The sequence below is a fragment of the Lolium perenne genome, chromosome 2 (genome assembly GCF_019359855.2).
Source record: "Lolium perenne isolate Kyuss_39 chromosome 2, Kyuss_2.0, whole genome shotgun sequence".
NCBI lineage: Eukaryota > Viridiplantae > Streptophyta > Magnoliopsida > Poales > Poaceae > Lolium > Lolium perenne.
This window is the reverse complement of record NC_067245.2, coordinates 255,259,393-255,285,731: the sequence shown is the minus strand read 5'-3', so window position 1 is coordinate 255,285,731 and position 26,339 is coordinate 255,259,393. Positions and strand designations below refer to the sequence as shown.

At 45.5% G+C, this 26,339-nt stretch overlaps 2 protein-coding genes across 4 annotated transcripts; both read right to left on the bottom strand.

Annotated features, from left to right (window-relative positions):
* Positions 1-6,151: 6,151 nt before the first annotated feature.
* Positions 6,152-14,377, bottom strand: LOC127335664 (probable sphingolipid transporter spinster homolog 2). Its single transcript, XM_051362382.2, has 16 exons — positions 13,624-14,377; positions 12,477-12,605; positions 12,108-12,209; positions 11,801-11,905; positions 11,625-11,700; positions 11,013-11,087; positions 10,791-10,893; positions 10,591-10,659; positions 9,806-9,881; positions 9,441-9,538; positions 8,570-8,646; positions 8,177-8,290; positions 7,585-7,704; positions 7,180-7,308; positions 6,865-6,943; positions 6,152-6,543 (listed from the first exon to the last, which is right to left on the bottom strand). The coding sequence occupies exons 1-16, from the start codon at positions 13,971-13,973 to the stop codon at positions 6,422-6,424; spliced, it is 1,824 nt and encodes a 607-aa protein (XP_051218342.1). The 5' UTR covers positions 13,974-14,377; the 3' UTR covers positions 6,152-6,421.
* Positions 14,378-19,955: 5,578 nt separating this feature from the next.
* On the bottom strand, positions 19,956-26,235 carry LOC127335663 (uncharacterized). 3 transcript variants are annotated; one of them, XR_007872921.2, is made up of 4 exons: positions 24,393-26,235; positions 24,045-24,291; positions 20,606-21,298; positions 20,422-20,521 (listed from the first exon to the last, which is right to left on the bottom strand). XR_007872921.2 is itself a non-coding variant. In XM_051362380.2 (3 exons), the coding sequence occupies exons 1-3, from the start codon at positions 26,079-26,081 to the stop codon at positions 20,247-20,249; spliced, it is 2,211 nt and encodes a 736-aa protein (XP_051218340.1). In that variant the 5' UTR covers positions 26,082-26,235; the 3' UTR covers positions 19,956-20,246. The 3 variants fall into 3 exon arrangements, 2 of the variants coding, with proteins under 2 accessions (XP_051218340.1, XP_051218341.1); XM_051362380.2 differs by lacking the exon at positions 20,606-21,298 and having other exon boundaries at positions 19,956-20,521; XM_051362381.2 differs by lacking the exon at positions 20,606-21,298 and having other exon boundaries at positions 20,267-20,439.
* Positions 26,236-26,339: the final 104 nt, after the last annotated feature.

Here is a 26,339-nt window from a genome sequence, read left to right as displayed (position 1 = left end):
TTTGCTTCTTGATGCTCTCTTTTGCTTCAAATACTATTTCTTGCAAGTGCATCATTAAAACTGCTGAGCCCATCTTAATGGCTATAAAGAAAGAACTTCTTGGGAGATAACACATGTGTTATTTTGCTACAGTACTTTGTTTTATATTTGTGTCTTGGAAGTTGTTTACTACTGTAGCAACCTCTCCTTATCTTAGTTTTGTGTTTTGTTGTGCCAAGTAAAGTCTTTGATAGTAAAGTTCATACTAGATTTGGATTACTGCGCAGTTTCAGATTTCTTTGCTGTCACGAATTTCGACCTGCCTCTCTGTAGGTAGCTCAGAAAAATATGCCAATTTACGTGCGTGATCCTCAGATATGTACGCAACTTTCATTCAATTTGAGCATTTTCATCTGAGCAAGTCTGGTGCCATTTTAAAATTCGTCTTTACGGACTGTTCTGTTTTGACAGATTCTGCCTTTTATTTCGCATTGCTTCTTTCGCTGTGTTGGGTGGATTTCTTTGTTCCATTACCTTCCAGTAGCTTTGGGCAATGTCCAGAAGTGTTAAGAATGATTGTGTCACCTCTGAACATGTGAATTTTTGATTATGCACTAACCCTCTAATGAGTTTGTTTCGAGTTTGGTGTGAAGGAAGTTTTCAAGGGTCAAGAGAGGAGGATGATATACTATGATCAAGAAGAGTGAAAAGTCTAAGCTTGGGGATGCCCCGGTGGTTCACCCCTGCATATTCTAAGAAGACTCAAGCGTCTAAGCTTGGGGATGCCCAAGGCATCCCCTTCTTCATCGACAACATTATCAGGTTCCTCCCCTGAAACTATATTTTTATTCCGTCACATCTTATGTACTTTACTTGGAGCGTCTGTTTGTTTTTGTTTTTGTTTGTGTTTGAATAAATTGGATTACATCATGCTTGTGTGGGAGAGAGACACGCTCCGCTGGTTCGTATGAACACATGTGTTCTTAGCTCATAATATTCATGGCGAAGTTTCCTCTTCGTTAAATTGTTATATGGTTGGAATTGGAAAATGATACATGTAGAAACTGCTATAATGTCTTGGGTAATGTGATACTTGGCAATTGTTGTGCTCATGTTTAAGCTCTTGCATCATATGCTTTGCACCCATTAATGAAGAAATACATAGAGCATGCTAAAATTTGGTTTGCATATTTGGTTTCTCTAGAGTCTAGATAATTTCTAGTATTGAGTTTGAACAACAAGGAAGACGGTGTAGATTCTTATAATGTTTACAATATGTCTTTTATGTGAGTTTTGCTGCACCGGTTCATCCTTGTGTTTGTTTCAAATAACCTTGCTAGCCTAAACCTTGTATCGAGAGGGAATACTTCTCATGCATCCAAAATCCTTGAGCCAACCACTATGCCATTTGTGTCCACCATACCTACCTACTACATGGTATTTCTCCGCCATTCCAAAGTAAATTGCTTGAGTGCTACCTTTAAAATTCCATCATTCGCCTTTACAATATATAGCTCATGGGACAAATAGCTTAAAAACTATTGTGGTATTGAATATGTACTTATGCACTTTATCTCTTATTAAGTTGCTTGTTGTGCGATAACCATGTTTCTGGGGACGCCATCAACTATTCTTTGTTGAATATCATGTGAGTTGCTATGCATGTCCGTCTTGTCTGAAGTAAGAGAGATCTACCACCTTAATGGTTGGAGCGTGCATATTGTTAGAGAAGAACATTGGGCCGCTAACTAAAGCCATGATCCATGGTGGAAGTTTCAGTTTTGGACATATATCCTCAATCTCAAATGAGAAAATTATTAATTGTTGTTACATGCTTATGCATAAAAGAGGAGTCAATTATCTGTTGTCTATGTTGTCCCGGTATGGATGTCTAAGTTGAAGAATAATCAATAGCGAGAAATCCAATGCGAGCTTTCTCCTTAGACCTTTGTACAGGCGGCATAGAGGTACCCCATTGTGACACTTGGTTAAAACATGTGCATTGTGATGATCCGGTAGTCCAAGCTAATTAGGACAAGGTGCGGGCACTATTAGTATACTATGCATGAGGCTTGCAACTTGTAAGATATAATTTACATAACTCATATGCTTTATTACTACCGTTGACAAAATTGTTTCATGTTTTCAAAATCAAAGCTCTAGCACAAATATAGCAATCGATGCTTTTCCTCTATGGAGGACCATTCTTTTACTTTATTGTTGAGTCAGTTCACCTATTTCTCTCCACCTCAAGAAGCAAACACTTGTGTGAACTGTGCATTGATTCCTACATATTTGCATATTGCACTTGTTATATTACTCTATGTTGACAATATCCATGAGATATACATGTTATAAGTTGAAAGCAACCGCTGAAACTTAATCTTCTTTTGTGTTGCTTCAATACCTTTACTTTGAATTATTGCTTTATGAGTTAACTCTTATGCAAGACTTATTGATGCTTGTCTTGAAGTGCTATTCATGAAAAGTCTTTGCTTTATGATTCACTTGTTTACTCATGTCATATACATTGTTTTGATCGCTGCATTCACTACACATGCTTTACAAATAGTATGATCAAGGTTATGATGGCATGTCACTCCAGAAATTATCTTTGTTATCGTTTTACCTGCTCGGGACGAGCAGAACTAAGCTTGGGGATGCTGATACGTCTCCAACGTATCGATAATTTCTTATGTTCCATGCCACATTATTGATATTATCTACATGTTTTATGCACACTTTATGTCATATTCGTGCATTTTCTGGAACTAACCTATTAACAAGATGCCGAAGTGCCAGTTCCTGTTTTCTGCTGTTTTTGGTTTCAGAAATCCTAGTAATGAAATATTCTCGGAATCGGACGAAATCAACGCCCAAGTTCCTATTTTCACCGGAAGCATCCAGAACACACGAGAACCGCCAGAGAAGGGGGACAGGGCCACCAAACCACACCCCGGCGCGGCCAGGGGGGCGCCCCCCTATGGTTTGGGCAGCCCGTGGCCCCTCCGACTCCGACTCTTCGCCTATTTAAGCCGTCGTGACCTAAAACTTCGACACCAATTGACGAAACCCACAGAAACCTTCCAGAGCCACCGCCATCGCGAAGCCAAGATCTGGGGGACAGGAGTCTCTGTTCCGGCACGCCGCCGGGACGGGGAAGTGCCCCCGGAAGGCTTCTCCATCGACACCACCGCCATCTTCATCAACGATGCTGTCTCCCATGAGGAGGGAGTAGTTCTCCATCGAGGCTCGGGGCTGTACCGGTAGCTATGTGGTTAATCTCTCTCCTATGTACTTCAATACAATGATCTCATGAGCTGCTTTACATGATTGAGATTCATATGAGCTTTGTATCGCTACTAGTTGTGTGCTACTCATGTGATGTTATTAAAGTAGTCTATTCCTCCTGCATGGTGTAAAGGTGACTAGTGTGTGCACCATGTGGTTCTTGTCGTAGGCTATGATCATGATCTCTTGTAGATTGTGGAGTTAATTATCATTATGATAGTATTGATGTGATCTATTCCTCCTTCATAGTGTAATGTGGGCAGTGTGTGCACTATGTTAGTTCTTCGTTTATTTTGCAATGATCTATTATGCTCTAAGGTTATTTAAATATGAACATTATTGTGGAGCTTGTTAACTCCGGCATTGAGGGTTCGTGTAATCCTACGCAATGTGTTCATCATCCAACAAAAGAGTGTATGTAGCACATATGAGAAAGAGTTATTTATTATACGATCAATGTTGAGAGTGTCCACTAGTGAAAGTATAATCCCTAGGCCTTGTTCCTAAATACTGCTATCGCTGCTTGTTCTTTGTTTCTTTGTGTTACTACTGCAATACTACCACCATCAACTACACGCCAAAGAAGCTATTTTAAGCACCGTTGCTACTGCTCATATATATTCATACCACCTGTATTTCACTATCTCTTCGCCGAACTAGTGCACCTATTAGGTGTGTTGGGGACACAAGAGACTTCTTGCTTTGTGGTTGCAGGGTTGCATGAGAGGGATATCTTTGACCTCTTCCTCCCTGAGTTCGATAAACCTTGGGTGATCCACTTAAGGGAAAACTTGCTGCTGTTCTACAAACCTCTGCTCTTGGAGGCCCAACACTGTCTACAGGAAAGGAGGGGGAACGTAGACATCAAGCGACGTCCCCCAAACGCTCAATCCGGCGCCGTTTGGGGGATGGTTTAGGGGACGCGACTGGAGATGCTCTGACATGGCCTTTTGGATCCTCTTTATGTGTATCTCGGGTTCAATGAATTTGGTTCTGATCCTCTTCCAATAGGCGCCACTTGTTTGATTCACAGTGGTGATGGGATCAATACTCGCTGACTTCCATGAATCACACGAGCATTGTTCTTCCAAAGGCTTCCACTTGGGTCCTCGCTGACCATCGGCCCTCTTCTCGCCCCTCCTCCCCCCTCCCCCCTCCCCCCCCATCCCACTATCGACGGTGTTCTCTTCATCTTCTTCTTTATCATCATCATCCTCTCCATCCTCATAATCGACGGCGCAATGTGTGGCATCGGTGGTGGCCGTGGTACCTGCATTTATCATGTCTACTATGGTGGTGCTCCTATCCATCTATGCACAAAGGCAAGGGCGAGCGTGACCAGTGGCCTCGACTTAATTTTTGTGCAAACACAAAGTCAAAGATGGGGCTCCTAAACCTCAAAGGTGATGAAAATCAATCGGTGTTGTTTCGCCAAACACGTCGTCGATGTTGCCGGATTGCCCCCCCCCCCCACCCCACCTCGGGTCGGCATCCCCTGTGATCCATCGCAGTTGTGTTGAAGGTCGAAGGGGTGGTGGTTGGATGTGCTCGGGGAAAGCACGTCGTTCAGGTTGAATCTGTCGTGCGCGACGTTGTCGGCGTAGTGTCTAGGGTTTCATTGAAGAAGGTCGAGGAAGACAAAGACACGACCCTTGCACGGTTCATCAACGTGGTGATGCCTTGGCTACCGTCGTGAGTTGTGCCTAGAGCCAACATACCTTGGAACAAGGCATGGTTCGTGGCCACCTCCTTCTTCATGCTCGCCTTGACGCGCCACTCCTGCCTCTCCACTGTGGAGTATCTACAACGTAGGACGATGCCTGCCCACTCTTCATCTATCATCCCCGACAGTTTCGTCTTTAGCGGTGCCTACCTGCATGGCTTGACGAAGGCCGCGGTCGCGCCATACGTGCCTCCACCGCCTTCTTCCCTTCAAGGCTTTCAGCGTTGTGGATTGCGTTGGTGGCGACGGTGTCGGTGGGAGAAATGAAGTAGGGAGAGAAAATTGCAAGACGGAAAAGGTTGGGATGTTTTAACGATAGGGGTGGCCCGCCTTGCGGTACCTGCCTTGTTGCTCGTGTCCGGCATGCCCAGCCCGTTCCTTGTGGGCCGGGGGCGGCCTGTGAACGCCGGAGCATGTATTTGGCGCGAAAACATAGAAGTGCGGCGAGTATGTGCCAGGATTTGTACTTTCTCCTATCCATAATAAAAGTGTAGCTGATTTAGTATAACTTTATACTAAGTAAGCAAAACTTATTATGAATCTAAGCGAAACTTATTATGAATCAGAGAAGAGAGAGTAGCGGGTTTTGGGAGTAGTGGCAAGAAGTAGAGATGGACTCGTTGACAATGTACGCATGCCGCTGTACGTACATGATCCATCATCCATGTAGGATTGTTGTTGCTGGCGTACATGTGTTGGTGGAGCCGAGGGTGAAGCAACTGGATCATCGGGAGGATTGACGGCTGGCCAGACGCGACATGCTGCAGTTGCGCCCAGCCTGGAGGACCACATTGGTTGTTCAGGGTCATCATCGTGCTACAACCCTTGTGCAGTGCACAACGCCACTCTTCAGTCGGCAACTGATCACCGGTTTTTATTCCGCTGACCTACCAGACGTACCAACAGTGTGGAGATGATTGGGACCATGGCGTCCTTGGTTGTTCAATTCCATAAACCAAAAGCATTTATTTGCCTTATTATTGTAGCTAAACTGATTTAGGGAGAATGGCTATTGTAGATGGGCAATGGATGAGAGGTTCAGATGATATCGAACGAAGATGGGCAATGGATGAGAGGTTCAGATGATATCAAACGAAGATGGACAATGGATGAGAGGTTCAGATGACATCGAATGAACGGCGAATTCTAGCTACCGACTGTTTTGGAAACGATTTTCATTGATATGTGCAAACATTACCCTTATCTAATCAACTATAAGTTACACCTTTGATACAGGGATTCTGCTACTCTGATGCAGCAACTGTACACAAAACAACTCAAGAAGATCAAGAAGGAAACCATTCTTTTTTCTGTATGTACAGGTACAGCCATTGGACATGCGAATTTACATTTCACAAGCTTCTGGCACAGCCGAAATTATTCGGCTAAAAAAGAAACAAAAGGCATCGTGCTTGATGACCTCACAGATCATTCAGCCGTGCGCGCCTCATCGTTTCCATCAAGCAACGGTCTGAGGTTAGTTCTCTCAGTAGCAGGAACACCATGCTCGCTCTGTTCATTGAAACGATCAACGCTGCGGACAAATATGCCTGCAAACAAGAATATATCTCAGCTTCAGTCACAAATACACATTATAATAGTTTGCTGGTACAGAACGCGCTGTTTGTATGATTATTTTCATGTAGTGCCAGTACTGTGTTAATTACTTCTATGCAGACAGCTCTTGTGCCCTTAAATCTCATGCTTTCTCCTATTATTGAAGGCCAATCATATTCAATCTACATATTAAGGCATGGTTGTGCTTTGGTTTTGGTTCTATGCAGGAGCCTTGAGAGGTTGAAACAGCACATGTAGTCTTCTTAATCAGTATGTGAAAACATAACATAATTATCTATATTATGAGAGCATACCCATAAACCAAAATATAACTGCAGCGAAGAGGATGGATGTCAACGTAAGAGCTGTTGCTCTCCAGTTATGGATTTTGTCCTGCATCAAAGTTCAAACAGTAAAAAAAAAAAACAATGTAAGAATCAATGATGCAACGATAATCAAAAGTGGTGTTGGATGCAACTAAAATGCTACACCAACATTTGCTAGGTCACTATTAAAGACCACAGAAATATTGGGATCTAAAATGATGTATTCACATAAAGAATCCATCGTGACAATAAGTAACGTAACCGAGCAAGTATTCATTGCAAACAGACAGAAAGAGCAAGTACCTGAAGAAGCCCAACAAGGGGTGAAGAGGGCACATCACCAAATATATGGATTGAAACAGTAGACATGGCCATTGATAATGGCCGCAAACTTGGTTTCACACAGTGAAGGCATATGTAGTTTACTGGAGCCTGTGTAGGTTCAAAGAATAAGTATACGTGCAGAATTAACTCCGCACATGCATGCATATACCACATACTGAAATGTTTATCAGCGTGACAAGTGCACAAAAATGGAAGCAACTGATCTAAAAATGTTGTCCTTATAAAGATCTTCTAAGTGATAACTGAGATAAGCATTTCCTTGTGTTCAATGAGTTAGCAATAATAATCTTAGTGCACTGCTACATAATAGGAGTCAGAATCTGAAGTGGCGCGAAAGTTGTTAAGCAAAATGAAGTATTTTACCTGAGTTGCAAAAACCAAGAGCTCCCCCACTGAAAAGAAGGGTATGAATCCATAGAGACTCTTGAAACAAAAGGCACTGAAACAAAATATTGCCCCTAAGAAAGTCGCGCCAGAAAGAAGCTGCATGAAAGGAAATCTCGTCAATGGAAGTAAGCATTACATTCATTGCAGTTATTATGTGGTAATAAGCAGCATCAGCCCCCTTTAAATTCACTGATCCAGCCTCCAGACCTATATGACTGGCATATATATACTACTCAGTACACACGAGTATAACACAAACCATGCTCAGCATCATGTTGACTGTTTTGTGAACAAGAAAACTGGCAATGTATACTTAATGGTGCCAGCATCAATCTGCTAAACAACAAAATAAGGCAACAGGCAATGAAACGAACTAATCCTAGGCACATGGCCAAAGAGAAATAAAGTAAAAGCATCAAGATAAGATGATGGAAAATGTTCATGCTTATACAATATCCACACACAAATCAATCTATTAGAAAGCATATCTTTGGACTAAAGCTGGGTTTTATGTTGTAATATGTTAGAAGGAAAAAATCCAAATATTGCATTGTAAAAAAAACCATACCTTGAAAGCATTAGAAATTGTAGAGTCTATTTTGTCAAGGATGAACCCCCCTGCAAGGGTTCCAAATATCCCACACACTATTGTTATTCCGCCAAACATTAGATCTGCATTGCCCTGGTATAATAAATTTGACATGAAAGGTTATCCAGTGAAATAGCAATGCATTGAAGTGTGATAGTAGATATCTAATGTGGTAGGTCCACGCTAGAAGATCAGGACTTCATACAAGACACCAAACAGACTGGGTGTTCTAAATTCTAGTAGATGAAGATACAGAAACACCTATGGTCGTACATCTAAGAGAGTAGGTAACAAAATAAAAACCAATGCCCAAATAATCGCATGGCAGGGCATATGTCCCTGTGAATCAGAAATCAGATTATAAGAAATTACCATCTTGTAGATATCTTGACCAGCCTTAGGGCCCCAATAAGAATAGGCACCAATAACAAAGTTGTAGGAGATGTAACCTGGAATAGCACAGGCAAGTGAACTCCAATTCTGAACAGAATACTATATACTTCGCAAGAAAATATGAAAACGGAATGTATTTCAGAAGAGTATCTATCAAACTTCAAATTTTGATGTGAAAGATGTGTTACTAACTTACTCTTAAGGATCAATTCAAACCAATGTACCACCAAATAACTTTACTGGCTATTGGCCGAAATTTTGAATGCTGAATGAAGAATCTAGAAAGTGCTGGAATTCGTTTAGAGAATATGTTTTCTTCCTCTCAAAACTAGTTCTTGGCTTGGCTATTTGGTCTTAAACAAAACGGGATCAGCACTGGAGGAGTGCAGCCTCTTGATTGATCAGCACTGGCGGAGTGCAGCCTCTTGATTGCTTTTTGCAAGACAATAGTTATGTTCAGAACTAGGCATTAGGAATTTAGGACACTAGCTAATACAAATTACAACAATTTTTGGCAGAAATTTGCTAAGAATGTGACAAATATGACAGGCCTGTTTCACCTATGGATTCACAGTAAGAAAATTATGCCAGCTCTGCGACAAAAGTTGAATGGTTTTTTATCTTAAATTGAGCGATAAAACTACAGTGGATCACAATACAAGTTTCCAACCAATTTAATGCCTTCGTTATATAGAAAACCTTCTTGTGCACTGAACACAGCTTTCTGAATTTCTACATGATAATGAAGGGCAAAGTACAGAGTTTAAAACCCTTTTGTTCAATAAAAAAAAGGAACTACGCAATATAATGGGGTTAAAACAATTGCATAAAACAGGAAAGGAGATCTGACCTAATACATTGATAACATAGACTTTCTCTTGAAGCAGCTCTTTCATATCTTCCCCAAAATGACGGATTTCAATCATAACTTTCTTCACGAAACTGGAACTGCATGATGAAAAATTGATATATTCAAATGGTTTTCTATTAAGAAAGGTGAGCTTATCTATTGCAATAGGTTAGTATACCAATTTGAACTAAAACCAAAACACTTATTATGGATCAGAGGGAGTACAATATTTACTTTTACCTAGATCAACAGAGAAAAGCTACTGCATACCGCTAACAAGGAGAGAAATGATACTGTATGCGGGTATAAAATTAAGAAACTGATCTAACAAGCAAATGAAAAAAAATTGCGGAGGAGGTGCTTACGAGGAAGACTTTTGTGGGACCTTTTCTGCCAGGTCATCATCCCCACCAGGCACAACCTGCTTTACTCCATTATTATCTGGAATAGTTGGAAACCAAAAAGTGAGATACTGAACATGGTTGTGTTGACTGGCGCTTGAGCTTCTGCGAATTTACACACCCCAGCACCAGGAGAAGGCAAATTTAACTCAGTATATGATGTTCTATCCACCATTGGCAAACACGCTCTAAGCAAATTAACAAGGTCATCTAGCATACACGATTGCAACTTAGTTACTGTTTTCTTCCAAAACCGCTATCGTGCATTTCAAATATAAGGGGATGTTGAAACAAGCCAGCAGGCTGAGCAAAACATCAGTTCTGTCCTTAGGTTGTTTGTGTATGGAAAATGCTTAAGATCCTAATGAATGTGTATCACATTATCATGGTTCAACTCATCACAGAAGTAGCCCTGTAATTGAAAAATTAGCATAAGATACAGAGCGATACAAGTCAGGAAAAGGAGTTTGAATTTGGAAGATGTCATCTGATGTGGTTTTGACTCCTGTGAGAGAATCAGTGTACAGAAAGAGTGAGTTCTGTGCTGTCCTACAAGTCAAATTGCAGAAATCTCATAACACTACTGTTAGCGTGTTGTGGGTGTTGGCTGGTTGGGGCCAGGTTTTAACCTTTTAGAGGAGTATTCAAGCACTTAATAATATATAGTAGAAGAAAAAAACTTCCTGGATCAAACCAAGTGATAGCCAAGGAACAGCTTGTCAAATGAAGACTGATAAAGAAGGACGTACTTGTGCCATCTTGAAGCTCAGGATTGAGCATTTGACCATACTCTTTTGTCTTCTTGTTGTGAGTAAATCCTGGTAAACAAATCACCACCCGAAAAGAAATAGTAAACGAATGGAAGAAAGTCAGGACCGTGGAGTACTAAATACAAATAGCAGTGTTTTGTACTCTGGTAAGCAACACAATACATAAAATAAAACCATACCTTTGAGCTCTAGTGGCTTTATCACAAAGCCAAGAATAACAAAAGGAAGCATCAAAATTGACTCTCCCCAGAAAGCAGCACGCCAGTGCAGATGATCCCCAACCTGATGAGATGCAAAGTAATTTTGAACGATATGAGGGTCAAGTTACACGGGTAATGCACTCTATAACTTCAAGCAAAACTAAGTAGCAATAAAAAAACAGAGTGTAGCATAAGACTTACCAGCCCACCGTAAACATAGCCGAGTGCTATCCCAGTGGGTATACACATGTAGAACATAGCAAGCCATGCAGTTTTCTGGTAACGTGATTAGTAGCAACGTTAGTTGTTGACTAACATGAGAAATTAAAAATAACAGCACTATGATAAACATAATACAGCACTATTAAGGGAGCAATTCATCCACCTAATTTAACAACTAGAAGCAACTGCTGATAATTTTTTAACCTAAACTAGCCAGGTCAATACAGCGATGAGCTGATGTGTGATCCATTATAATTCTTGATCACATGATCCTTACGTGCTGTATCAATTTAACACATAGTCCCATGTTGAATTTAGCCTCAATTACATGGGTTTGACAGTTTGTTCCTACTGTGAGATATAATGATTCGGGGTAATATCATGTATATCATTGACCTGTAATGAACATAATTATCTCAAATTTAACAGAAAAGAAGACTGAAGAAAACAATTATGTGTGCGAAGATGTATATTATATTTCCCAGAAGAATGTTGCTGCGTGTTTGGGACTTGAGTATAGAAACAAAGCCAAGAAACCATAAGATATGTTCAAATATACACGCAACTCAGGCATCAAAAGAATAACAGGACCTGTGCTGCTGGTGCATTATCATCAATGAATGGAGCTGCGAGACTTATAAATGAAGCTTCACCAACACCAACTAACCTATGTCGGGCAATAGATCACATGATTAGAAGTGTATATTTGAAAATAATAATACGGAGTAACACAGATGTGAAAGACCAGCAGAGCAGAAAGTACTTACATGCGGCATATAGTAATTGACCAGAAATCAAACGAGCACCCACAACCAGCTGTTGCAATTGTCCAGACTAACAATCCAACACCAATAAGCCTGAAAGGATTGTGTCTGCAGGGAGAGGGGAAATCTATTACATGCCGAAAGATAGCACCCTGAATGGCTTGCATCAGCGCATATATTAACAAAAGGGATTGTTAATCTGCACTGTGTACTGTTGTTTGAAGAACGTGTGTCCATCTGCACTACCTTTTACTACTGCAGCGAGCTATACACAGAAACAGAGAATTAAATTTATAGTATTAACACTAACATTTTTGCCAGTGACGCGAATATCGGCGAAGCCACCAACAATCCAACCATAAATGCCGAGGACAACACACCATCTTCAAAATTGTTCAGATTGAAGTCACCTCTGTAGAGAACATGAGATTTATGAGAAAAGATGTCACGAACGATTAAGATGGCCAACAAGTGATGATTTGGGAGAAATTAATAAAAAAATATAATAAAATGAAGACAGGCCAGGATAGCAGGGAGGAAAGCAAACACAGGAGAAGATACATAAGAGAAATAGAATTTGCATAAAAAATTACTGTGTAGCTTGCAAAGAATGCAATTACACAACGTCATATTTAAAGGAGATATCACATTTTGTAGGAAAGTTCCGAATCAGACTTACTGAATTCCAGAACCTGATGAGCATGTGCCACCCGAGCAAGTACCACGGCTGCCATTGACACCATTGCTTGCTATTACTCCCCGGTCAACATAATTTAGCATGTTGATGATGCAGAACATGACAAGTAATCTGCAGGCATAAGAAAAACAACATAACTCAACCAGTGCATAGATGGACTCCTCTTCCTTGTAATGAGAAACCATAATTTTAATTTGAAAGACAGAAACACCAGAGTATGTCATACTAATTCGATCTGCATAACTTGTAGTTTCACAAATCTAAACCAAGACCACATGACATGAAATCATTGGCTAAATTCAGATAACGGGTAACCAAGCACACTTGTACCAAACTGCTACTGCAGTCTGCGTAAAGAACAAGTTGTGAGCTCAAGACCACACAACGTCGCATCACCATATATATCTTCCAATTCCTCTAAATTGCGCACTGCGGAGGCTCGGAATATCCAGAGCCACAGTGAGCACAGAATGTACTAAGAAGATAAACTTTGAATGATGCGCAGAAGCTCAACCGACAGGAGGAGAGCAGCCAAATCAGCACTCTCCAGTTGTCCATGTCGCCGACATGAAGAAGAAAAATCATACACAATAGCAAACATTACACGGACGGGGCAGATGGCCAAATCTAAGGGAAGATAGACATGAACCTAAGGGGAATTAGACATACTCCTATATTTGCATGAAGCCAGCACCACCAAACTAGTACAAAAAGCAGGCCCACACCGCAAAAGCAGACCCAACGTGGAGAAAACAGACAAATACGAAAACTACAAGCCACGATTGGAACAACTAGAGACTGGAGCGAACTTTGGATTTAAAGGCACGCATGGCCAACGATTTCCTTTTTTTTTTTTAGTGTACTACAGGCGATGATTTGCAATCAAGCAACAAACTGGCCACGCCTGCTCCCATCTCAGCACAACCTGCCATCGTCGAAGGTTCGAAAAAAAAAACAGCTCGAATCAAGGCAATGGCGGCTCAATCGGAGCTCGGGGGAAGCCGGATTCGTCGAAACGAACCGCCAAATCGCCCCAATTTCGAGCTCCGCGAAAATATCGCGCAGCCCCGAATTTCAAACCTACTACACCAACTATGGTGCTACGGTTAGTAGTGGTAAGCAGTAGTACCTCTTTGGGGTGAACCATGACGGCTTGTCCTCCGCGGAGCCGCTGGTGCTGGCCTCCGGGCCCGTCTCGACGTCCCGGACCAAGGTGACCGCCATGGCCTCCACCCCCGCTCCCGCCGCCGCAGCCGCCTCCTGCTTGCCCTCCACCGCTACTACGGGCTCGGCCGGAGCGGCCGCCGCCGCCGCGAGGTCCCGCTTCGGTTCCGCCGCCGCCTCAGCCGGTGGAGTTGGGGCCGGCGCGGCAGTGGGGGCTTCGGATGTGGAGTCGTCGGCGACGGGGGATCCGAGAACCAGCACCACGACCTGGGCGTCGTCCCTTGCGTGTGTGGTGGCCGCGTCGGATCCGCCCATATAAGAGAAAATAATACTGCAGGGGTGGATTTTGTTTGAGTTGTTTGACTTCCGATCAGTTTACAGCCAGCGCCCAGCAGCAGCAGTAGCCGTGCCCTACCAGGATTGTGAGCGAGGCGGGGGGAGGCAGGGGAAACCCGGCCGGATAGAGGCGGATAAATATGGGCCTGGCAGTTGCTTGTTATTATCGGTAGGTGGCTGGCGGGCGGGCGGGCACTGAATATTCGTTCGGCCAAGATGATGTTTGTTTTTGGCTGGAGGAGGACGACGATTGCTTTGGCCGCAGGCTGGGGCGAGATTCGCTAGCCTAGTCCTGCCTGGAGACTGCTGCAACGGCGGCACGGCTCCCTGCCCTGTGGCGATCTCGGCTCCGGCGTGGTGCGGGGAAAGGCAGCGACAGGTGATGGTGGAAGGGTGGGGGCCGCCTCCACTCCAAAGCGGAGAGGCGGGTTGGCCGTGGACCTGGTGTTGGTGGACTGGCTTATCTGGACGGACTGTGGTATCGCTCCCCGAGATGCTATTCATTGTTCGGTCCTGGAAAGCAGCTGCCGGTGGTTATCTGCGTTTACGACAGTTGTAGATCTCGGCTCTCGCCAGAATATACCACAGACAATTCTTTGCTTTTTAAGCGCAGTTGGCCTCCATCAGATTCTCTTCCTGGATGGAGGTAGAGCCTTTTTTTCCTCCTCCCCGCCCTACATGTTCGTTTTCACGGTTTTCATCCCCTCCACTTTCCCGCTGGACGCCCGCGACTTAGTTTTACGGAAAATAGTGCTAGCGCCATGATGGATGGAGGCATGCTCTATCCCGTGATGGGCCCGGCTCACAAAGCCATCTTGTGACCTCGCTGCTCCTAGTTTGGGGCTCCTTGGGGCGGGTTCCAGGCATTAGAGCATCTTCATCGGTGGCTCCTAAATAGTTGTCCGCAGGGGTGCTGGTATCTTCGTTTGGGGATGCCGATATTACATCCTTTATTTGGGAAGCTGTTCACCGGTGGTCCCGATAGATGTTTTGAATTAAAATCACTAATAAATGCATAGAAAATCGAATAAAGAGAACAAATATTTTATTCCACAAACTAATACATAATTGGGAACGTGGTTTACATGAAGATATAGTTTGGAACATGGTTTTCCACAAACTAATATATAGTTTGAACCATGGTTGACACAAATATAAAACATTGCAAAAAAAAAACTAAACCTAACTAGGCCGGTCATCGCAGGTTTCGTGTGTTCGCTGCCAAGAAAGAGCACTCGAGGGCCCACCCAGTCACCCATACTGGAAAATCCAGCTGGCGAGGGTACCCCTGTTGGTTCTTTCGAGGAATAACATCTAAAAACATGTGTGTCGATATTCGCTGCGAAGAAACAACACTCACTCGTCGTCCTCGTCGGCATTGTCACCATGGTAGTGGCGGCGGCAGAGCGTCTCGTCTAACACCTTGACGCTCATGTCCCTCTCGCCAAAGTAGGAAAACAGGAGCACGAAGCCGGCTTCGAGGTGGTGGTAGCGCGCGAACTTCTCCCAGCCGATGTGGAGGTACATCTTGCCGCGTGCGTCATAGATCACGTCCACGATCCACCGGCAACAGCCGCAGGCAGCCTCCCGCAGATGCAACGAGCCCGGGCGCCCGTCACCGGCGACGAAGTCGGCGATGGTGTCCGACAGCCTCTGGATGCTGTGTGGGTTGCCCTTGAGTACGACGACGAACTCGAACAGCACGGCCCCCTCCTCGTCCATGTTCGACGATGAAGACGACGGTGTCGCAGGCGACGGCGTGCGTGCAGCTCTGTCGTGGCAATGGCCACTGCCACGACCGCGACCTCGGCCTCGACCAGACATGGCGTCATCTTTTCAGATGGTGGTGGCTAGGGTTGGGGAGAGAGGCGCTAGGATTTGTGTGTGATAGGGACGATGAGACGCGGCCCTTCTTATAGGCCGGAGGGAGGCGGGTGACATAGGCAGGCCTAAAGGGCCTGCCGAAAAAGGTACCCAAGGTTATTTGAAGGCCCATGTCCCGAAGAAGTAAAGGCCCGGAAGCCCATAGAACCTCGATAAGGAAAATAGAGTTGTATTAGGAATTGTATAGCAAGATAGAAAAGGCCCGACGTGCCTCTTAACAGTTTGTAACCTGTACGATACGGAAAGCCTCGGCTCCACCTCCTATATAAAGGGGAGCCGAGGGTCAAAGAGGGTATCGAATCCATTGTCAACATCGCCATCGTAATTCTTAGTCGAGCACCTTTTCGGCTGAAACCCTCGAGATCTACTTGCCCTCTACTTTCCGCAAACCCTAAGTCTACAATATGTAGGCATTGACAAGTTAATCTCTTGTCAATTGGTGCCGACCGTGGGGATTGGAGGCGACAAGGTCCTGATCTCGATGGCACGTTCAACATCGTCAACATCGTCGTCAACGGCAAGCAACATCATGGAAGGAGGTAAACGAGCACAACCTGATCTCGTTGATTTTGTTCCTCATGATCCTGCTTGTGTGTGCATGCATACGCTTATCTGGAGAACTCGACGGAGATGACGTTCGGGAGCTTTCGCTTCCTCGTCGGGAAGGAGGGATCGCACCATATTTCGGCACCGATTTTTTCAGGACCGTCTGCGGCCAACTCCAACTTCTCGAAATCATCGGCAACATCTGTGGAGGCAGGCGATGAAGTCTCGCAATCAAGCTGCACCAAGCTCGCTCACGGCGGGACACTCGTGGACCTGTTCGAGAACATGACGTTCGGGTCGTTCACGAGATCCGATCTGGACAGTGACTCGGAAAGCTACAGTAGCTATGAATCCGTTAGCAACAACTCTACTTCCAGCAGGGAGGTCTTCACCGATCGCTACGACGGTGTTACCGATCCTGAATCTGATGACAATTTCATGGTGGCAGTACATCTGATCTACGCCATCGAAGGAGAAAATCGTGAAGGAGATGAGGAATCTGAAGCTTTCGATGATTTGGGTAACCCCTACGTCGATCCCGCAGACCTTACTCGTGGACTTGGAAGTAAATATATCGGGCCCACGCCACGAGAAAAAGTTCTGCTGCCGCAAGAAGCATGGGACAGGGCTGCAAGAGCCATGAGCGGTGCTGACCCGATGACCGTACAGGCTACACCTGAAGCTTTACAAGCATACCAATATAGACTCGCGCGCACTGGGCGCGATCTAGAGAAGATTAAGCAGAAGCTAGACCAGAGAAAAGTTACGGCAGACGCATCCAGCGAGCGCAGGAACAACCTGAGCCGTCGTTCAGGAAGTTCGGCAAACAATGTGGAAGGCAATAGAAGAAGATCAAGGTCCATAACCTCGACATGTCGTTTATCTCGATAGACACGAGAGGAAACAGCATACCCAAAAAACCCGGAAGCGGGATATCTGGCGGCACAAGCTTTCATATTAGCATCCAGACCCCAGCCAGGAGATCCTCGTGAGTCATTATATTTGATGGCCATGACAGGAGTAGGCGTGATATGGGCGGCGCTAGCAGGAAAGGAGGCAACACCGCAACCCGAAAGTACTCCTCGAAGGAATAGTCCTCGGCGAATCGTGGCAGCAACGCAAGAGCCGCGAAGCGCTCCAAGAGGTGGACGCAAGAAACACAGTAGCTCAAGCTCGAGTGGACAGGGCACGCGCGAAAAGAGATCGCGAAAATAGAGCACGAAACATCGGCGTACTCCAGAAGATAGCGATGACGACATATGCAGACTCCCTTGCTTTACCCAAAGGGTTCGCAAAACCCGAGTACCGTCTACCTTCAACCTACCCGACAACTATAAAAAATTCGACGGTCTGCAAGATCCAGATGACTGGTTAGTAGATTACCTAGAGACAGTAAAACTGACAGGAGGAATAAAGGCAACAGCCATGCAAAGCATCCAAGTGCACTAGCGGAGCCGCAAGATCATGGATGTAGAAACTACCAGAAGGATCCATCGACATCTAGGAAACTTTTGAGGACTTGTTCATGAAGAATTTTAGATCAACGTGCAAAAAACTAGCGTCAATAGAGCAGCTGACGACGTGTAAGCAAAAGCCGGATGAAACGATAAGAGCGTATATCCAACGCTGGAGTATCATCAAAAATTCGGCTGAGAACGTATCTGATGAAAGAGCAATAGACGCGTTCATCGCAGGAATCCGAAGGAGAGATCTAATCGAAGATTGTGGAAGATCCAACCCGAGAACAATAGCAGATCTTATGGAGATAGCAAATCGCTGGGCCAACGGAGAAGATGATGTCCACAACAAGAGGCAAAGATCACCCGAGGATGATCTCCATAGAAACAACAATCAAAATAGACGACGATATCGTAATTATTCAGATTACGACGGTCCTGGCCAAGTTTCGGCCGGCTTCCGAGGAAATAGCGAAGGAAATAATCGGGATGATTATCACAGGAGCAATGATCGGCGAAACGATCATAGAAAAGCGCCAGGCTCTAGTGGACAAAATAATTGACCCAGATTTTCCCGAGGCCATAAAATGTATCACCCGAAAATCTGTTGAACGGGCTTTGTCAGATGCATTTTTTCATCGAAAGCAGCGGCAGAAGACAGTCGGGCCACCTTCAGAAGGACTGCCGAACTTTCTAGGCTCTGCAAAGGGTGAAAGAGACGAAGAATGCAGAGGCAATAAGAAGAGGGTACGTGCAAGGACCCATAAGTGAGGTACACGTACCAACACCACCACCACCACCCGCAACAACGAGCGCAAATCAGCATCAGCTGCAAATAGCGGCACCTCCAGCTGCCAACGACGATTTCACAAACACAAGGGGAGCGGTGTCGATGATTGATAACCCACAAGTATAGGGGATCGCAACAGTCTTCGCGGGAAGTAAAACCCAATTTATTGATTCTACACAAGGGGAGACAAAGAATACTTGAAAGCCTTAACAGCGGAGTTGTCAATTCAGCTGCACCTGGAAACAGACTTGCTCGCAAGAGTTTATCAGTAGTAACAGTTTTATAGCAGTAGCAATAGCGAAATAACAGCAGCAGAGTAACAGAGACAACAGTAGTGATTTTAGTAAACAGCAGGATTAAAATACTGTAGGCACAGGGATGGATGACGGACGTTGCATGGATGAGAGAAACTCATGTAACAATCAAAGCAAGGCATTTGCAGATAATAATAAAATGGTGTCCAAGTACAAAGCAATCCATAGGCATGTGTTCCGTATATAGTCGTACGTGCTCGCAATGAGAAACTTGCACAACATCTTTTGTCCTACCAGCCGGTGGCAGCCGGGCCTCTAGGGAAACTACTGGATATTAAGGTACTCCTTTTAATAGAGTACCGGAGCAAAGCATTAACACTCCGTGAACACATGTGATCCTCACATCACCGCCATCCCCTCCGGTTGTCCCGATTTCTGTCACTTCGGGGCCTTTGGTTCCGGACAGCGACATGTGTATACAACTTGCAGGTAAGATCATAAAACAATGCATATCATGATGAAACAATAACATGTTCAGATCTGAGATCATGGCACTCGGTCCCTAGTGACAAGCATTAATCATAACAAGTTGCAACAATATCATCAAAGTACCAATTACAGACACTAGGCACTATGCCCTAACAATCTTATGCTATTACATGACCAATCTCATCCAATCCCTACCAAATCTTGCTTGTGGCGCTGTATTTTAGCGCGTCAGAGAAAGCGTTATTTCTGCGTGTTATATTTTTTGGCTTCAGTCGTGCCCACGCCTGAAAAGTGCAAAACTCGCACTGTATAATTTATTTAGCGCTCCAGACTTGCGCGCGAGTCTGTTAGAGATGCCTCTAATGATATTGATTGTGTATTTTGCATGTTAACAACTTTTGGTAAAAACTTAATCAAACTTAACATAGTTTGACATTTCCAAAAGAAAAACCTTAAGCCTTGAAACGGAGGTATAGTATATAGTAGTCTGTTGCCTCGATACGAATAAGATAACAAAACCATCGTCGAATAAGACTGTATATACATTGGTAGAGGTATCAGAAACATAATTCATCTCTAATCCCGTAGATATACTCCTGATTGAGTCGAATTACATTTACACAATGTTGCAGATAACAAAAGAGAGTAGGAAACATATACTCAGCTACTCAAGTCATGTGACTGAGAGTACCTCGAATGATAGTAAACCATCAGAATTAAACATACTGTTAACCATCCAGAGTTCTTGAAGAGTAGCTCAAGTAACAACAAACCATACTAGAGAATACAGAATTTAACAGGAGTAGCATAATAGCTTTATATAATGATAACATCAACAGATTCTGCCCCATTCCCGGATCTTTCTAGCCCAATCTTTAATTGGATTCTTCAGAGCAATCACTTCATCCATATTAGGATCAAAGAAGATCCAGTCCTCTTTGATTGTACACATATCGTCAGCATGCAAGTCATAGGAACTAATGATGTGTTCATTCACGACGCCGTGTTCCCCAGTAGCAATCTTTCTGAAATCATGAAGCCCATGATAAAGTTCAAGGTTTGGATGCACTATCTTTATCCCGTTCATCTCACAGCAAAAACAGCGAGCTTCCAAGAAATAATAAGAGTAAATTAGATATCACAGCCCGAAAATAGAAAGAACTAGAGGTTTTCAGATGTAAACTAACGCACTTTGTGTTGTAGATGCAGGAATAAACAAACTAGTGGTGATCATGATTTATCGTCAGTAGAGAGCTTGGCCTCTGCCCTTTCCCCATCTACAGTGAAAGGAGGCGACTTTTGGGCGATCCCGTGCGCATCAGCTCGCCGCCGGCGATTCGTCTGATCCCTCGCCCTCCGGCGGCCGCTCCGGCGGCGGGAGGACGGGGAATCGACGGATCCCGGCGTGTACATAGCCTAGGTGTGCGTGGGTTGCTTGCTGGCAGCGCTGTGGAGGTGGCGGCGTTGCCGGAGAGGCTTTTGGTGGCGGTGGTCCTCTCCTCTGCTAGGCGTGCTCCGGTGGAGGCCCTTGGCAGATCTGCCGTCTTCAGCGCGCTCGCCGCTCTTTCGGGCCGCGGCGTGCTTTCCCTCTTGCCGGTGTTCGTGATGGCGGCGCCGGCCTTTGAAGATCTTCGTGAAGATGGCGTTGACCGAGTTGGCATCGGTCGTGGTGCGGGATGGAGGCGCTGCGGCGCCGAGTGCTGTCGACTTCCTGGCCGCCGGAGGGCTCCTCCCAGTCCAAGGTTTTCTGGAGGAGAAGGCGGCGGGTTCCGCCGGCAGAACGTGCTGTGCGACGAAGAAGTTGCCGGAGCTCAGAAGGATCTTTTTGTAATTTTGCTTTGTTTCTGGGCTTATCTGTAAGATGCTCGGCTGATGTAATCCTCACTTCGCAAAAAATAGTGGTGATCATGATTTGCCATTAGGTATTAGAATAAGCAACAACTTAAATGACACAGCGAAATAAACTGAAGAAACACATAATTCACCCCATGACACTACCAGGAGAACACATCATGTGCTACTGCTACACCTACACCTGGTGCTACCCGATTCCCAATCTACCTGAATCATTAGATCAAAATCTAATGGCACACATTGCTCGTACAGGAATCCTCAGGCCATATGTTACTAAAAACCCTAAGAACAGCTGCTCTACTCATCTATTCTGCAATATGCTTGTGGGGTTTTGGATTTGCCGCTTCAAGTCCTTAGTTATCTGAATTTGAGAATCTCAGCACACCTAGTATTCAGCTCAGCGGGCAGGCGACTCGGGGGCGACTCGAAGGTTCGAGTTCTCGCCGGCGTTTCCGCCGCTCCCCTCCGCCTCCGGTTGCCGCTCTGGCACCGTGAGGTGGGGGGAGAGCTTCAGCAACCGTCTGTGCGTGTAGATAGGTGTGTTATCTAGGTGTGTGTGCCTCCTGACGACATCGAAGACGGCGGCGATGGCGTCGGAGTGCGGGTTTTGGTCCTTCCCCTCCTTTCCCCGTTCCAGCTTCGTCTTCGTTGCCGGGGAGGTTGTGAAGGTTCTGTGTCGGGGGCGACTCTCCGCTTTTCCTCCTCCAGCCGGCCGTGGTGGCGAGGAGTGGAAGTGGTGGAGTTTCGTGTTCCGTTTTGTTGGTGGGGGTGCTGGTGTTCCTTCGTCGACGTTTCAGCTCCGACCGGCCATGGTGGCGAGGGGAGCTGCGTCCGGAGGTGGTGTGGGGCTCGTGGTGGTGGACCTAGGCGGTGCGGCGTCAGCTGGAAGAAGGGTGGTGGCAGGGAGCGGCTGCTGTGGCCGTGCACGTTCAGCGAGGCTCGGATCCGTCCTTCAGCGGTGGACAGCTCCTGCGGCCATCTACGAGTTGTGGCGGCGACTTCTTCCCGGCGGCAAGAGGTACGGCGGCGCCGCCATCGCCTAGGTGCTTGGGGCAAGATCTGGATCTGATTGTGATCTCTTCAGGCGGCTCGGGGTGCTCCGTGCAAATTTCTAGGTTCTTCTGTATTTTTTTGTTTCTCTGGGCCTAGATGTAATTTGTACTGAGTTTCCTGATTTATGAATCGGATCCTTCCTCAAAAAAAAGTATTCAGCTCAGCGGGAGTGCAGTGCCATGTATACATAGGGAATGCACACTTTTGCACATAATTTATTTGCAAGAGTAAATGAATACACATGGAAGTACTGGATATGTGCATGCAAAACAGCGTGAATACATACATCATATACTAGCAATAGTACATAGTACTACTCAAAAAGTACCAACATGACAGGTTTGCAAATTAAAGCAGATGCATAGTACATGCGTCCATATATTACATGCATGAGGCCATCTCTCTCCTTTCCCTGATCCCATTTTTGACAACAAAAGAAAAAGAGCAGTGAAGTACAAATTTAATCAAGCAGCATTGGAGGTCACCAACACATGTTGCAGTTGTCAGGTCTGCCAGATCTTGAGGTGGCCAGGGCTTGTTTGCAGCCGGCAACTGTGGCAAGGTCAGAAGGGCTGGGGACGAAAGCTGCGGTGGAACATCTGCTCGATGGCGGCCGTGTTTGCGAACGATGCGGTTATGAAGTATCATGAGCGTGTATGGTAAGCGGTCATGCCGGCAGTGGCAACTTCCTAGGCATTACTTGGAGGGGAGTTCAGGAGAGAGGAGTGGGATGGCCGGCTGGGAGGGCACTGAATTGTGGAGAGAAAGTGCCGGGACGAGAGAGAGAAGGAGAGGACAACAGATATTTTAGACTAGACTGAGGATAGCGTTTGTTTCCTCGAGTGCAGGGCATTCCTTAGTAACTTGTTGTCATGGGTGGATCGAATCACTTGCATCTGACTGCCCAGAGTACAAGGTAATCTAGTAGTACTGGATGGGGATGTAGCACTAGATATGTACGCTACCAGGTAAACTGTATGAATAAAACCATAGGTTTAGAAGTATTTCACAGCCATTGCTGGCCTTCCAAAGGTTATGAGCAAACACAGAAACCAAGGTAAAACTGAGCCGGAGGCATAATTTAAATATGACCAATGTTTCATTTTTTTTCTATCCTCAACATCCATCCTTATGGATGCTAAGTAGGTAAACAGGGGATTTCCATGTCAACCACATCTGGCCAAGACTAAAGATGATTAGTTGACACACTAGAACCAAATTTTGGGGATTTCCATGTCAACCACATCTGGCCAAGACTAAAGATGATTAGTTGACACACTAGAACCAAATTCTGGGGATTTCCATGTCAACCACATCTGGCCAAGACTAAAGATGATTAGTTGACACACTAAAACCAAACTTTGGTATTCATTTCAGAATTTCATCACCTACTTATATATATATATATTTGCAAGCCTGTATGGAAAACTAAGTGTGTTTGTAGGCCTAAATTTGTGACTGTATGCAAAACGGTATTCACTAACCTAAACAAGAACAATAACAAAAGGATGTAGTTCACATATGCATCTAAGGAAAACGATACTGCTACCGCATCATCCCCTCTGTTCTCAACAGTATAGATATGCATGTCAGTATTCACAGAAGAGGGAACACAGCTTCAGATATGCAGTCAAAGCAATTCAGATTGCTAACCAAACAACCACACAACAAAGTACCATTGGACACCTAGTATGTACATGTGAACTGAGAGTTGAGAGCATACCATCATCCACCGAGGAATCTTTAACAGGGAAGCACAAGGATGCTCTTTTCTCCATATCTTTATCACTATTGCTGCATTCAGCGAAGAACAGTTCTGGAGTTGTGCCAGCTTCATTTGATACCTTGGCAGTTGCCAAAAAGTTGATATGGAAATATTCATATTTGAAGTTCCTCTTGAACAGACTAAGACTTGATCGTTTAGTAACCTCAGGATTCACACCGCAAATAATATGGAGTTCATAGTCCACCTATATATAGCAAGAAAGATTTTGTAGCAAATGGAACTAAATAAGTGCATGGTAGCAACTTCGAGCAAGAAAAGAAATAAATAAAAAAGAAATACACTGACCCCTTTTTCCTGAGAAAATTCTTGCAGCACAGCATTGACTTTCTTGACAAAGAATCCCTGGTCAGCCTTAAATTTTTCTTTAGCCGCCACAATAAACATTCTCTGGTTTTCATTTAAGATCTCCGAGCTCAAGGTTGCATTGGTCGATTGCTCAACACACTCAGCTGACTTGGCAGGTGAAGATTTTGATAGCATAGTAGTCACGAGGTGCTCAAGCCTGCAATATGTAAGTGATGAAGGCTGTTTATATGGCATGTCAGCGGAATGCAAGCCCATGAATTCCAGGAGTGCATCACAGTCAGGGTGACATGACTGAACCGCCGCTTCCTTAAGGCCATCGGAGTAAGAGCCAGACATAACATGACCAGCTTGCTGAACCTTCTCCATTGCTTCCCGAAGGTCGGCATTGTTCATAAGAAGGTACCACATAGCATGATTTTCCGTGAGAGTGACGAAACGTTTGCGGAGGAAGGCAACAAGGCCGTAGAGTGAGCAGCACTCGACACGAGCAAGGTGTCTGGTGCAAATCATGCTCACATCAAAGCCTAGCTCGAAATCTTTGGTTGTGGGAAACATGGCGCCATACCAGACAGTGTTGAGGATGATGTTGGAGACGGGATCCATGGGGCCGTAGCAGTAGCCGCCCTTGATGAGGTTGCTGTGCTGAGTCTTGCGCAAGGCATCCCCAGGCATCAGGGCGAGTGCCTCTAGGTAGAGAGCATGGATCTTGCCGAGAAGCAAGAGTTTCAGAGACTGTGTGTATCCGAATGCGGAATGCATGGGCGGCTTCCTGTGTGACTTCTTCTGCACAGGTCCTGTATCCCCGGGCATCGGCTCGTCCCTCTTTCTCTTTCTCTCTTGTCTATCTGTACTCTGCTGACGCCAAGAAGCAAGATCCAGCGCAAGGCACATGAGTTTCCTTCTTACAATCTTAGGATCTTTGCTGAGCCACCCGGTGAGGCGTTTGATTGATGCATTGGTGAGGGGGCAGTTGTCTCCAGACAATAAGCTGGTGACCTTTACCATCCAAGAAGCAAGCGACAGCGACGCTCTCACCAGGAGAGACGACTTTGGGTGCGCCGCGGACACTGCGGCACAGTAGAGCGCCATCTTCGAAAAGGGGGAGGTGAAGTTGAAAACGGGGTTGCTGTCACTGTCACGATCTTGCTTGATGAGCCGCACGGCGGCGAGGAGGTCTGCACCGGCCAGACGCAAGTAGCGAATGGCTTCCGTGTAGGCCAAGAAGCGGAAGTGGAAGGTGAGGAAGCTGACGAGACCTCGCAACGACCTCCGCGCGATGTTCATACAAACGATCTCCTCTGGGGGTATAAACATGTCATAGATGAGATTGTTGCAAGGGTCGGCGATGACCTTGGAGAGGATCGAGTTCGCGTCGTCGTCGTCGTCGTCATCATCCTCCTCGTCGGGTCTTGGCCTCGGTGAAGGGGGGTAGTAGGCAATGGTGTTGGCGATGATGTTGGAGACTGGGTCGAGGAAGCCGAAGCACATGCCGGCCTGGAGAAGACGCGGGGCCAGCGAGGGAAGAGTCTCTACCGGCAGCAGATCGAGCGCCGCCTCGTAGAACCCATGGATGTGATCAAGAAGGACGCGTATGTCCTGCTCCTCGCTATCATCCGTAACGCCATATGGACAACCAGCGCCGATGCGTGGACCACGCTTGCCACGCATGCCGACGACCGAGCTTCCGCGAGGCAGATGGGAAGGGGATGGGGGGGGAGGTCGGGGAGGGGGATTGCAGCGGCGGCGGCGGTGGATAGTATTGTGTGGGTGGTTCGGTGCCAGCGTTTTTCGTCGTCGGGGAGGGGGATTGCAGCGGCGGCGGCGGTGGGACGGAACAAAACCACGGCATCGACCTCTTAAGGCCTGGTTCGGTGCCAGCGTTTTTCTTGGGCTTTTGACCGGTTTTGGGGTGTAAAATCCGGGCCC